The sequence below is a fragment of the Macrobrachium nipponense genome, chromosome 1, assembly GCF_015104395.2.
Source record: "Macrobrachium nipponense isolate FS-2020 chromosome 1, ASM1510439v2, whole genome shotgun sequence".
In the NCBI taxonomy this organism is placed as follows: Eukaryota; Metazoa; Arthropoda; class Malacostraca; order Decapoda; family Palaemonidae; genus Macrobrachium; species Macrobrachium nipponense.
Window position 1 is genome coordinate 115,770,565 of NC_087200.1, and position 15,630 is coordinate 115,786,194.

The window sequence follows — 15,630 nt, forward strand, 5'->3', positions numbered from 1 at the left end:
GGGTTCTCTAAGACTTAATTGACTATTGAAAATGGCGTAGTTAATCAGACAGTGGGATTAATGGGGGATATTTACTTAAACCTGGTTCAGGAGAGGAAAATGATAGTTTATGGTTTTTTGGTGGCTTAGACTTTATTCATTTGATTCCACTTTAATGTATTCATTTGTTCTATGTAAATGTTAGCTAGTTTGGGAAATAAAAAGTATATTTTTGTATCTACGAGGGTTTATTAGCCTAGTCTTCTATTTCAGTTTCAGCCACATAGATGTAGGCAGTTGCTTGTTAGTAGTTTCTTTAATTGGTCTAAACGAGTATCATTTGGTTCTAAAAACTCGTTTAAGATATATATATATATATATATATATATATATAATATATATATATATATATATATATATATATATATCATTAATTGTTACCTCACAACAGCCAGACACCCGAACCTTCATCACAGGTACTAAACGACTGAATACTCTAAAGGCAGTAGTGATCCCTTAAACAACTTACCAGTATTGCAGAAAATCAGACTAAGTTCATCAAAACAGGTGTGAGGTAATTCTATATGTAATTAAATTAATTAAAGGGCATTACTCCATCAACAACTTTAAAAGTTTAAGTATTTCCCTGATTTCAAAAGTCTAAGTACTTCCCTGGTTCTAACTCACTTCAAGTAAATTGAAGGAAAATAGCTCAATTACCACTTTCTACCTAACAAATCATATAATTATTTATTTATACTGGTGAAAAAAAATCACTTATAAAAATTTCAAATACAAAAATTTATTATCAAACTCAAAATTTATAAGTGAAACAAACAATATCAGGGAAATGTACTGTTACTTGAAAACAAAGCAAAGTTTGATTAATTCTTGAATTAAGTAAAATTAAATCAAAATTAATTTATCACAAAACTCAAGAAAATTAATTCAATCAAAATTCAGAAGTGTTCGGCAATAATTAAAATTTGGAAATTAATTCTCAAGTGCTAAACAACAATAAAATTTAAAAAGAATTCCAAGTAAATGTAAATTAATTCACAAGTGTTAAATTCAATTACATGTGCAAGGATTAATTAATGAAAACAATAAAGTTAATCAAAATGTGGAAAATACCAAAGCTGCAAAAGGCATCAATCACACAGAACATGAAATAAAAACACAAACTTCAAAAAGAAAATGGATAAATGCACAAAAAATCACTTCAATAAGAAAAATGGATTAATGACAAAAAAAATCACTTCAATAAGAAAAATGGATTAATGACAAAAAAAATCACTTCAATAAGAAACATGGATAAATGCACAAAAAATCACCTCAAATGAAATAAACATAAAAATTTGCAATGTGTAAAAAATTAAACATGTTTCATGAAACCACTATAACTATTAGTTCCAACTAATAAATTTATAGTAACACTTTACCTTGATACCAATTGTTTCTTTCTGCTGCAGCTTGTTCAAAAAATTTCACCAATTCACCATATTTCACAAAAGAAAAAGGCGCCGTTGCACACTTGTACAATGTTTGTTCAGATTCCACAAAAAACACTAAATAATACTAAATAACTCTAAGAAATCCAAAATCTAAAAGTTACGAGTGACCAATGTCTAAGTATAAATCTTTACATTACGTTGATATGAAATCAAAAGTGACGTGGGGTAGAGAGAGAGAGAGAGAGAGAGATCTGTATGACAGGGAATCAAAGTCTGTAATGAACGCTTTCGCTCTCTCCTTGTATGGGCAACTTCAGGAGACTGATAGGCTCAAAATGTTTTGGACACACGAAAGATGTTGCAATCTCCACGTGAAAGATGTTGCAATCTCCACGTGAAAGATGGTGCAATCTCCACGTGGCTATCGGCAAAGACATACAAGTATGAAACCAGTCATGTACATTGTATGCTCAACAAAGACACATACTCGATCGAAACAGAGGTTCCTTATCAGACGCGATGATATGTATTCAAAACGCAACGGAGATCTCGAGATCTCTTAATCTGAGGTGATGACAAGTTGTGGAAACAATACAGAGACTTCGGGGTCTCTTATCTCGAGCCGTTGACAATTTATGTAAACAATTTCTATCTTGGAACGGACAAAGTTAATCTCTCTCTTTTTACATTCTACATGATATTAACTTTTAAAATTATGTTATGCGAAATCTGAACACACATTTTTAGACATCCTATTACTCTAAGCTAAGTAAGGAATCTGAAAATGTTGCAAACATTCTTTTATATAACATTTCATTGTTAGAGAGGAAATATGTGTTACAAAAGTAGCAACATATAATAATAATATAATTATATATAATATATATATATATATATATATATATATATATATATAGATATATATATCAAGTGTACGAAGTCCTATTCATGAGAGAAAAATAATTTTCACAACGTTCACAAGGAAAGAGACTAAATTCCTTATCACAGAACGGTGACGGAGCTACTGAGGGTACAGAAAAGTGCAATGCACCGAGGCTCATTTCTCGTGACCTGGGGGCCATAATTTTGCCATGATCAAACATTTATATATATAATATATATATATAATATATATCATATATATATATATATATATATATATATATAATATATATATAATATACAGATATATATATATATATATATATATATATATATATATATATATATATATATACATATATATATATATATATATATATATAATATATATATATATATATATATATATAAATGTTTGATCATGGCAAAATTATGGCCCCCAGGTCACAAGAAATGAGCCTCGGTGCATTGCACTTTCTGTACCCTCAGTAGCTCCGTCACCGTTCTGTGATAAGGAATTTAGTCTCTTTCCTTGTGAACGTTGTAAAAATTATTTTTCTCTCATGAATAGGACTTCTTACACTTGACTGAGATCTTTTTCAATTGATTAGGATGGAAATTTGCTCGTCTGCTAATAAGAGCTCTGTCTGTGTATGGAATACCTTTGTCTCTTCTTTAGGGAGTCTTTTTCATCTTGGTAAAAAAAAAAGATAAAAAAAAACACACAGTTTTCCTCTTCAATTGAATTGTCGTTGAATGTCTGGGTTTCAGAAAATATTTATAGCAAACAATGGTTTATAAATAACTCTATTCTTCCTTTTATCTGTTACTCTTGCAGCAACCACACAGAACATTAGTTACAAAAGATGGCATAAACTTGAAAAAAATGAGAGAGCGCGAGCAGAAACAATTGAAGAACAATTAAAATTTAGAATGATATCTCTATTCTTCTGGTTCCTTGATTTTGACTGTGGGTTGAGTAGATGGGAGGGAGAATGAAAGCTGACAAAAGGTAACGTTTTTGGATTCGTCTTCTCAGGATGGTTCACTTAGCGTGAAACCACATAGATTTGATTGGTCCCGTTGTGGTATATTCTCAGCGATCATCATCATCATCCCGTTTGACACAATGGGCGTCTATGAAATTCCGCCACTCACGACTCTCTTGGGTTTTATCTTCCACAAAACGCCACTCATCCCCGTCAACATGGTTCTTATCCAATTAGACCTGAGTCCTCAACTCGACTGGTGCCCACAGGAGCCCAGCTGACGCTGTCACGAACTATTCTCCCGAGGGTTACGTGGAGGAAGTGTTCAAGTCATTTCCATCCCCTTTTCAACATTTGCACATATATGGAATTGAAGTTCCTTCCAGTGAGGTATCACTGCCAACTCTATCCTGCCATCTGCCTCTTCTTATTCCTCTTAAAACTCTAGTCTTAAATTGACGAGAAATATTTTCATATTCGTAACAAGGTTCATGCCTGTTCAGTAATACAGGCAGAACTAGACTTTCGTATAATCTTTTACGTGGAGATTGTTTGATTCCCAGATCTTCTTCTTCAATCTGCCCAGTCGCTTGATTGGTGTTTCATAGCTTACAATGAATTCTAGCTCAAGAGGATCTGTGCTAGAAATCATAATTCCTAAATATTTGAACTGCATCGAAAAGCAAGAGTGCCTCCGAGTTAGGAAACAAGGCTCAAATTCCTTTTTGAATTTAATATGAGTATCATTAGTAGACTGGCTAAAGTGCTCCAACCACTCGTTGAGATACTACCACTAAAAAATGAGGGATTTTCGCAGACAGGCCAGACCAAACAGTCTGATATTGGATTTCTTTGTACGTACGGTCCCTTTTCTTTACTGACACACGCACTGAACAGCCATGCATGTTCTTTACACATCCTCTTCCTTTTTCCAACATCTGACAAGACAGAGATATACCTTTCAATTTCTCATATTTAGTAGACTCTTTCGTCATGCTACAGTTCTTCTATGAGAGGGTTCAACAAATGTTTTCTCATTTTGGAAGCGCCTTAGCCTCAGTACCGTGGGCTTCCGCTGTCTTGGATTGGAGATTCTGCTTGAAGTCGCTCTACGAAAACTTTTTCTGCTAAGTTTCTCCTTCCCTGGTTTTTTCGAATCTGTGTGCTAAGTAAGCTCAACAGAAGGGCCCAGGATGCCCGGTGGCTTACGAAGAGGCTGGCATAGCCTTTTTTTCTTTGCCTGCATCTTTGAGCTTCATCTAAAAAAATCATCGGAACAGTCATGAAGGATACTATAACCTGCGTGGTTCGTTGGGTCCAACACGCTAACCAGTTATTCCTGACAGTTTAACTTTTTTCATAGATTCTGTTGGTCATTTTTTTTCCACTCAGGCAGTACACTATTTCGTTATCGTTATCAATATTGTTTAGTTATTTTTTCGCCGTTATATATATGTTGTCTTTATCGTCTTATTGACATAGCTACATGGTAATGGTTCAACGTTACAAGTTAACCACTAACGTGATGATAGTGATGTAGATCAGGCCTCTCTCTCTTGGCCCATTATTTTTTCACCACTTTAAAAATCACGGAATAATTATGTTGATTTATTCTGCCTTTGAATTTCTTATTCGTCTCTCCTTTCACAGAGCAGGGTTACTTATGAGTATTTCTATATATTCACATTAATTTCTCTATCACACTCCTTTGAATCATATGCAAGTCAAACTTTAAAACTCAATGTTTAGTTTTGTAGCTGACCGAGCAATTAATGTAAGGATTCATTTCAAATACATATTCCATATGTATAAATACTCCAATGACCTCAGAGGTCACTGTTGAGATAACAAGGAGTGTGATAAGAGTTGATAAACAGGACGCAAGCTAGGCTGGATGTATTGAATCAGCAACGCCCTGGTTTGCATTTGCCTGTGATAATCAAATCCATGATTGTGTCAAAGAGATCACAGTGCTTCGCCTGAGAACCTATTGACCTATAGCCCAGACGTCTATGTGACATCCTCTCACATGTTCGTCTGTCTGTATGTTATGTATGCTGAGCTAAGCTGTGCTCTCCTATACTCTTGTAAATGCATTTGTAACTTAGAACTCTACTTTCCCTCCTAGAATCAGGTTCTCCTAACTACCTTCTTGCCTTCTACCTAAGAGATGTAGTTTTGCAAATATACCGTTGTTAAGTTATCATCATGTGTTTGAAAACATCTCCGCCTATATACTAAAAGAAGATTCTGACTTAGAAATTATTGTCGCAATACAACAATGAATTAAGACGAAGCAGTTGCACACTATAGACTTACCGAAAGACAGATTCCTTCAAATGTAAGTCACTTAATTGAATAGAATACTGAGTCTCTTGATTTTACACCAGTAACATTCTTGAATATCACTTTGAATGGAAAAGCTTTGTCGTTATATGCAGTAACAGCACTAGGAGATGCAATAATACAAATTTTGTGGAGAATAACTGCCAGTAATAGGGTGGTGACGGTGTTATTCTGATGTTCATAGCAAAAATATTGGTAGGTATAGTAGTATCCGTAGTGGTAATACTTATTCTACTAATATTATTGTTATTATTATTATTATTATTATTATTATTATTATTATTATTATTGAAAGATACTCAGTAGTAGCCTTGAAATGGAGAAACAAATCCGCAGTAGTGTATATCTGCAAATATTTAAAGATAAATCTGTACAGAAAGCCTTCGATTCCCCTATTATTATTATTATTATTATTATTATTATTATTATTATTATTATTATTATTATTATTATTATTATTATTATTATTGGTAGCAGTAGTAGTAGTAGTAAACTGTGGCTGCTTCATGTAGTTCACTTATCCCCTCGACAAAACATCACAAAAGATAAAGAATCGTTATTTCAGCAATATAAACGTTAAAGGATAGAGGTAAACTGAAATCACACCTCACGACTTCGTGTGATTATCTGAAGATTTTTTTTTTATTTTCTATTCATTTTTTCTTGTCAATCTCGAGTTACAGAAAGCCTGCGTTCTTCACCTCTCGCGATGCTTTGTTCGTAAGTTCCCTCTTAAATGAAAAAAGAATGGACTCATCAATGTGAGAAGTTGACAACAAAGCAGTGACTAGGATTTAAGGGCTTGTGTCAAGAATTAATAGCTTTAAAAGATATCTCCAGATAATGTCCTCTCCTTTGTTGTACGTTTCAAAATATCCTGAGTAGTGCAGACGACTCTTACGGTGCATGCTCCTGCACTTGCAATGGTGTCGGTATGGATGGCCGTCGTGATGAGAATAATTACCGCTTAATTCATTTGACCTGGAGGTTCTAAGAGTATTGTTATCCATATAAACATGACGACGCCGAATATCGTCCACATAAAAGTTATCATGTGATTATGACACCAGTCTCTATGGGGATTATTTTAAACCGAAAAAGATTTGCTGCCGGTGACTGCAGTCAAGATTTCATTCAGTTCGAGGTTGTGTTTGCAGCGAAATCAAACGCATGGAAATGTACGCTGTGTCCATGGACACGGCTGCCTTAGCTGCATACACCATAATGGCACTGTGACGTCACTACATCCTGACGTTGGAATGGGATGAAAATGTCAGATTTAGGCCAAAGGACATGCGCTGGGACCTATGAGGTTATTCAAGGGTAAAAGGGTATTTGAGAGTAAAAATGTTTGAAAATTCCAACAAGAGGAAACGGACCCAGTTGTGCGCTATGAAACAAATGTTAGGCGAGGGTGGGAAGCAAGATGGAAGAATGAATGCAAACGGAGGTACGGCAGAAGGAATGAGAGAGGTTGCAGCAAGTAACTTAAGGGCCGCTGCGAAAACCCTTATGTAATACCTGCAGTACACCGCGCTCGATGGAAAATGCCTCGGCGGAAACATCGATTTTAAGTCAAACAAACTAAAAAGTTGGTTGAAGTTCTACGTCAACATGAGCGGCTAAATGATCAGACATTAGTACCAAAGCTCTCTAGGTTTTCGTTCTGGACCGATTCCGTATTAACCATTGAACCCACCATCTGTGACCATTTCCCTTTTTCTTTTGAATGAGAATGACCAATCTTCTTATTTAATAATTGCAAGATGAATATACTAGATGTACTGGGAGCCATCATGTCCCTGCTAAGTATGCAACTGCTAATGGACATACGAAAACTAGGATTTCCGTTTTTCTGCATACTACATTTATGCAAACGCATTTAAAGGAATCACAGTTTGACACCGAAAGAAGTGGTCTGGGTTACTCGTGAATGTGGCACAGCGCAGTCTTTCGAGTCTGCCGAAAATTAGGAAACTAGTCAACTACCTTTTGGAGTTAGTTAAACTACTCTATTCACTTTGAATGAATGACAGTGGTTTGTTTGTCTGAGACCTTTTTTTAAACATATGATGTCTTTCACTGTAATGTATTATTTTCACCCATGCGGATCAACGTTGTTCGGCCGTTAGAAGCGTTCAGTGGATTTGTATGAGCTTTTATCCTTCGTTATGTAATAGGTCATATCTTTATGCGAAAGATAAAGAGTTCGAAATTTAATCATTATTTTTAAAGATAAGAATTTTTTGTCTCTCTCTCTCTCTCTCTCTCTCTCTCTCTCTCTCTCTCTCTCTCTCTCTCTCTCTCTCTCTCTCATATTATCTGCAATTTTCTTAGACAATTTTGCTAGCAAAAGGAAAACCTCCCGTGGAAACAATTGAACAAGTGACTTCAAATCATGACCCTAAATTTGTTGAATTTGTGAGCATGCTGCTACATACAACATTTGTAATTATAACTGCAGCTGAAAGTCCTAATCGCATAAAGAGGCGAGCCTAGGCAACGATAGAGGGAGTAATTTGATATCTGTGGCTAGTATTCGTTGCTATACCTTCAGACGTAAGTGGCTTCCAGGCAGTTCGCCCTGATCCGTATACAGATCCCCTTAGATGACCAAAGCTGAGTTTCACGCTTCTCTGCGCCTTTACGATCAAGACTCTTTAAGGAAATGCACTTGAAAAACATGGGACTAAAGAAAGAACCCTAAAAATAATAATCAACTGCAAGAAAACATCAAGATAGTGGAGCGAATAAGTAACACAGAAAGCGTCTTTCAGATGGAACCGGAGTTAAAAAACTCTACAGCTGCTTTGAAGGAAATAGGGTTGGGACTCACAAACGCCGGATTTGAGAATGATGAAGGGAGACCCGATAATGATTCTCCTGTCTCTTTGGAAAATGTCAAAAGAAATATTGCGATAACGCTTCCAAATAATGAAAACCTCCGGTGTGGAAATGCGTCAACTATAAATGAAAAAGGTATGTATAAACATTCTAAATAATTTTTCATAACGTTACGATTCGATGAAGACTCCTTAATAATGATTCCATGCAACATAAGAAGCCTCCATTCTTAGGAACTCAGGGAATATACCAGCTAACAGATTCTTCTCTTGAGTTCGGGTAGTTAAACATTCCCAAATGTTCAGTCAAGTGGATGTTAAAAACAAGGGCTTCCGAGGAAAATATACCAACTGGCCTAGTATTCTCAACGAATTCATTCGCGTTCTGTGAAGAAAATCAGTTTTTAAACTGGACTTCAAAAAAAAAATCAATTAGCTCATTTTTCCACCGGCACCTAAACATCCGGTCCTTTAAAATGACTAAGATGCCATCGTCAGAATAATACTGAGTGACATTTAGTCATCCATTGAAACAACAATCTACAGAGGCTTTATTGCATCTTTAGATGCATCCTTTCCTTTATTTGTTTCTAATAATTTAGTACTCATAACTCGAAGCCAAGTTTTGATCTAAAATGCTTGGAAATTGGTTGAGGATCGTGACTATCTTGAAAGTAAAGGTTCTGCATTAACATTGGTTGGTGGGGCTATTCATATCTGAACTTAATGAAATATTGCATAATAATGATTCGGATGAAATACTTATGACCCTGCACAAAACAAGAAATTTTCTTGCAATTTTATTCTGTACTTGCTTTAATTGATTCTCCTTTTCTTATTATGAAAACATTTCTCAAACTAATTCACATACGGACCATAAAAAAGAAGTAGGATTCGAAAGATATACTATTTCGTAAAGTGGTGCAGTATTAAATATCGTATCTGTACATGCTAGCAGTATAAGACTTATATGCAAATTTCAAAGCCTGGTGACTTACATCGTGAAACTGTTCAGATTCACCATTGTTACCAAACGAGTTCTAATTTTAGCAATTATATTCGTTTACCATGTCAAGTTGTCTGACTGCATTGCAAGGTATTATTTCCTTGACATGATTATCAAAAAGAAAACTGCGCTTCATTTTCTAGAGAATATTATAACGACCACTACACTAAATTTTGTATTCTGCGTCACAGGTCGTTGGAGGCGGTGGTGGTGATTATAATGGCCAAGGTCTAGAATATTCTCTGGACCTCAATAATGAATTTATTTCCTAAAGGTTTATAGTTCATCATCATACACTCTCATTCAGAGCTTAGCTTCTCTTACAGAGTCAACGGCGTGATTCTCAAATCCTAAATGACCATTAGGCCTACTTCCTTCTTTCAGAACAAGAAAGGTGGGGTTGCCGTCACACTTTAGCTGCAATGAGCTTCCTCGGGTTACTCGTTTCGTACATCATGCGAGTCAACTTCTCCATCGCCATCGTTGCCATGGTGGGCACCAGGGCCAAAAATGTCACCTCTTTCGTTCATCACAATCACAGCGAAGGTTTCCCAGACCCACAGAATCAAGAGTTGAAAGACAATCAGCAAACTGTAAGCAATCTGTATGTTTTTCAGCCTCTATTGTTTTATAAAATTGTTTCTTCCTTTAAAAATACTGTATCGGCTAACGCAATCAAGGATGGTTGGTGTAAGTAGGTCGATTTTTTATTATTTTTATTGAGGTGGTCAAACTCCTGAAGACAATGGGAGAGTTTAACCTCGGCTATTTTCATGAGAATGTGAAAACACAAGGCGGGATATCCATTGCATCTTATATTAGCTAGATTAATGGTTAACCTATAGGTTAACCCTTTGTAAACTTCATTAGTCGTCATGTGGTACCTGTAACGACTTTAGTCGTTGCAAAAGCATTTCAATGCATAAATAAAAAGCCCTAAAGACTGGTTTTAAAATTTGGTAAACAACCCTAATCTCAGTGGCGATGAAAATTTTTTTTGACAGGCCATAGTTAGAATAGTCAAACACAGGTTTTTTAACTGACTAGACAGCAGACCTCCTCTTCCCATTAGACATAATCACCAACTGTTCAACAATGAACTAAGACTGTCATACCAGTGGCATGGTTGGTATGGTGCTGGCGTCCCACCTCGGCGGTCGCGGGTTCGATTCTCGGCCATTCCATTGAGGAGTGAGAGATGTGTATTTCTGGTGATAGAAGTTCACCAGAAATAACCACTGGTTCCATGCAACGTAAAAACACCATACAAACAAAACAATACTAAATTAAAGAAAGGGCACAGAATGTATTTATAAATAAGTGCGAACGAGTATAGCATGAGTAGAAACTGGAAGAAGTTTTTAAAGGATATCTCGAAGTTTTCGGAAATAGGGAGTCTAACTATTAAACTTATTTTTAGGGTGGAGGATAAAATGAGTAGATTATTTCAAGATTTTAAAAATGCTGAATCTATTATTCTAACATATAAATAAGCTTCCTATCATGATGTGATCTTTTGCGGTCTATTCTCTATTATATTACTGACCCAAAGCTTAAATTTGGGAAATGTGTTAAGACAATAAAATATTCTTCAAAGAATCCAGTCTTGGAACATGGCATAGGATGCCCTTTAAAAATCTGAGAATTTCCTTATATACGACAGCACTCAATCACTGTATATAGTACTGTTTTTCTCTCATGATTATTATGACACTGTTACTAAAGCACCCAGTGACCACGCTCTCTTCATTCTGGTATCCGTATCTGTTAAACAATTCCACTTCGTGTGTAGGGTAGGACGATATGTTTCCAGCGAAAATACACGTCACTCACAGTAGGTGCTGCTGGTCCCTTTTCTAGTTTCTCTGTTTCTTTATTATTTTACGATTTGCATTATTTTACCCTATACATATTTCATGTCCATACTATCTTACTGAGTCGGCTCTAAATTGAAAGTTTTGTGTCTTTTTGCGACCCCAATGATGAGATTATAATGTCTCGAAAGGAGAGAAGTGACGGACAGTAAGAGTGAAGAAGGAAGAGGAAATGAAAGGAAGTAAAGGGTCAAAAAGCGGGTGCAGCAAAGGGCATAAGGGATCCTGCAAACACCCTTTAGTAATGTTTACTTAACACCACGGGTGAGGCGCACGGGCAACACTACGTACCCTTCTACAGGAACACCAACCAGGATATTGGAGGGGTAAACCGCTAATTTGCACATGCTTTACTGGAAAGTGGGTTTGGGTCTGTATCATTAAGTGGCTCGCTGTAGTATGATTTAACATTTATCATATATTGTCTCTGATAATTTTTTATGTAAGTCTTATTCTTTTATTATTATTACCTTCCTTTCTATTGTAAATGCTTCTTTTTCTCAAAATTCCTTTTTCCAAGACAAAAGACAAAAATTTCAGACCTAAGCCTGAAAGGCAGAGTGCCCCACGTTTAAACTCTCCTTTAACCTTGCATAAAGGAATACATCCTATATTAACCTTACTTAATAGAACCTAACCTAGGAAGTTCCAATCCCCCACCCCCCACCAATAACTACGTCTCAATGGGATATTGCTTTGCAGGTTCCCATGGGCTCCTAGCTGCGCCCACGATTAATGGAGAATACACTCCAACTGCACCTACTTTTAACCGTTTTGGTTTACTTCCATTCCCGCTTCTTTTCCTCGGTTTCATTGCCCAACCAATCCAACTCCCGCTTTTCAATGTAATAAAGTGCTTGATAGCCAAAAATGCTCAGTGCTTGGCTGTGGAAAATTTACTTGTCATGTCGTTTAGTCACTAATTAATTTTGCTCTTTTCATTGTGCTAATTCAGATCCCTCTAATTATGCTATTTGTTCTAAAAAGACGAGTGTATCAAATCTGAATTTGACATCACAAGAGGAAGGCGCCCACATTTGCTATAACTCTTCCACGCTCTAAGGGCTGTAAAACGAATGTTATCGCCAAACGATACAAGACTAGAAGTGTTGTCCTATGGTGCCCCATCCAATCAGGAAGAAGTTACAGTTACTATAGTAGATTCACATCAACCGTGCATCTGATGTCTAGGCCAGTCCCTTACGACGCTCCTGATTGTCTGTTGATAAGCCAATCACAGGGCTGGAAACTCAGTTTCTCGAGAGAGTTCACATAGGCGGGATGTTCGCTCCACCTCTTCTAAGGGATAAGTCTTTGAAAAGTATCCCTCAGGAGAGGTGGAACATACATCCCGCATATGTAAACTCTCGAGAGAGAGACAGAGTTTCCAGCCCTGTGATTGGCTTATCAGCAGCCAATCAGGAGAGTGCAAGGTACGGGCCTTTACATCAAATGCACGGTTCATGTGAATCGACTTTTTTTTTTCTTATATATAGTACCCTGATAAGGAGTCGAGCCGTAAGAAAACCGCGAAAACCATTCGTCTTACGGTACATCAGGTTAGCAGGTTAACAGATCGATGAAATTATTTGTTATAGACTATATATATATATATATATATATATATATATATATAATATATATATATATTATATATATATATATATATATATATATATATATATATATATATATATATATATATACCTTTGGAGTTTTCTTGTTCGTTTAGTGCTTTATTAACGCTAGAAAATCAAGTTATATTAAGTTAGTATATACCTAGTAGTTGTGTAGCTGATGCTTCGTGCTTCTATGTGTATATAGTTAGAATGAACGCATCTTAGCCTATTTTGTTGAACTGGTTGTGAACTAGGCTAGGCTAATTTTTTTCAATTGGTAAGTAGACCATTCCAAATGGGTAATCCTACAGGTTAGGGGTCCGATTTCACTGCTCCCTAGTGTGTGTTTTTAAGTTTTCTGTCCTATTTTCAGTTCCTTCTTCCGAGAAACCTGCAACAGTTACTAGGGTAAAATACCAAATGGCCGGCCTCTACCGTAGCGCGACCACCTTCACGAAAAAGTACTTTAACACGTCCTGCAACCCAGGAGTAAAAACCAGCGTCCGTCGAAGCAACGCCTGAATCTACTTTCCTCTCGAAGAAAGTTTTTTCTCCCAAGTCACAAAATAAGGCCATAATTTCCGATTTTCGGGAAGGTGATCGCGCTTTGGTAGAGGTGGCCGCCAGGCATCTTTCTGTATTTTACCCTCTAGGTAATTATTTGATAAAAGTTGGGCGCTTTATCTGATTACAGAAGCAGAGATTTAAAAAAAAACACAAAGGTAATAGCTAACCTAATGCTCTTCACCTCACGTTATGACTTGAGTGTAAAGGTGGGTAAGGATACCATGAGTGTAGTGTGGTTGCAACAGTGCAACTGTTTTGTGGAGATACCGCCTAGGAACCAGGAACTTGGCACAAGCTCTTTGCACGGTTACGACAGACCCATTTCGATAAATAAAAAAAAAAAATGTTACCTCTTTATCAACTTACAGTAACAGAAATTTACAATTTTCTTGAAATTCAATGGATCCGTATTTCCTGCGACTTGTTTTTGTTTATTTTTACGTTACCCCTTTATTCCCTTCGCTTTTTTTTTTTTTTTTTTTTTTTTTTTTTACAATCTCTGCGTCTGTAAGTAGATATACTTCTTTTTTCATTGTTTTTGACGATTCAAGAAATAGTTGATAAACCTGCGTGCTGTTCTTGACTTTACGTGATGAAGTGAATTTGAACCCCTAAACTACCTATAGGATTGCCTTCAAATGTACCATAAGCTAGGTTAGTTACTGCGGGATTTCTAGATCTGTTCAACTGATAGCCTTTATTGTCTCGGCCCAATTGAGTCATTCAGGTTTGTTGTTACCTTAGTTATGAACAGAATTGCTGGTTATTCTTCAAGAATTAGGTAAAGTAGTAAACCAGACCATCGCATGTGTTTTCCTAAATGAATATTTTTGCTGCCGCTGCAATTGGATTGTTATTTTCTTAATGATGAAGTTTCTCCATTTGTGTTTTATTCTTCTATTTTTTTTTTCATCCAAAATTCGTATTTTTCTTGAACTGTAATTGGCCTATGTAGAGGTTTCTGAAGTATAAGCCATATATTTTGAACTACATGAATTTTTATTCTTACATGAAGTTTTGTGTTTTCTTTACTAATAGGGAGCAAAGCATTTTAGAGGTCCTTTGTGATTTGTTTTTCTAATCTATAGGCCTCTTTGAGTTTGCACATTTTGCCCAAAGACTGATTTACAGGATCATGTAATATCTCGTTAAGAAGTGAGGTTAGCACAGATAAACAAGGCTTATAAACATGGCTGCGGACGGATATGTAGTACCCTACCTGCAGCGGGAGAAAACTGACTCGGACCCAAACGGTTTGTGTTTCTTTACCAACACGTATACATAAATAATTACAGACGCAGTCTGCGCACATACATGATCATTTTATTGGCGGAAAGGCCAGAGAATTCTACGTGAAATGATATAAATTGGAACTTAACAAGTCGTTGTCGTGAAATAAAAATAGTGCAGGACGTTGTCTTGCAATAGCTGCCTCAGGAAAACTTTCTGATGATGACTTCAATTGAAGTTTATTGTCTCATAAGTAAACACTTTGAGGGTATCAACAAAAGATTCATATTGCAAATGAACAAATTTTAGACTAATTTTTAGTTAAGGATGTTAGTGAAGAAGACAGTAGAAAATTAAAGGAAATTACCCAGCAAGTAGATTATAATGATCAGATCCTGTGTTGAGGAGGTGTGTATCCGGCCTGCTGACGCTCCTAGACCTAGGTCCCTGTCAGACTCCCATGCACCAGGGAGGAGGCATACCAACAGTCCAAGGGAGGTTGGTGGGGTTTACCCAAGGGTAGGTGCCCCCTCAGCTGATCCTGTTATAATGTCCCAGGATGCAGCAGACAGCCATGGGAAAAGGCTTCCGGAAGTCAGTGCACGACCTTTCCTCTTGATTGTGTAGTTCAGATTTAGAAGTGAGGCGTTGTAGGCGCTACGTTGGAAGTTCTCGTCCCTTGAAGAGGCGAGCTAAAACTCATAGGAGTGATTCTCCTCCTCCCTACTAACATAATAAAGTAGTGGATCGAGTCCCGGTTCCTTCTTGTAGTATCTGGAGAAGCCCAGAGAAGCCTTCTTCTGATCATCAGTTTTTATCTCCTAAGGCTAAGCATTCGTCC

At 36.5% G+C, this 15,630-nt stretch overlaps 1 protein-coding gene across 2 annotated transcripts in view; it reads left to right on the forward strand.

Annotated features, from left to right (window-relative positions):
• Positions 1-8,166: 8,166 nt before the first annotated feature.
• Positions 8,167-15,630, forward strand: part of LOC135219571 (sialin-like) — a 64,115-nt gene continuing 56,651 nt past the window's right edge. For both annotated transcript variants that reach the window (XM_064256446.1, XM_064256447.1), the window contains exons 1-2: positions 8,167-8,629; positions 9,884-10,092. In XM_064256446.1, coding sequence (XP_064112516.1) covers positions 8,428-8,629; positions 9,884-10,092 — 411 coding nt within the window. In that variant the 5' untranslated portion in view covers positions 8,167-8,427. The remainder of the gene's footprint in view (positions 8,630-9,883; positions 10,093-15,630) is intronic.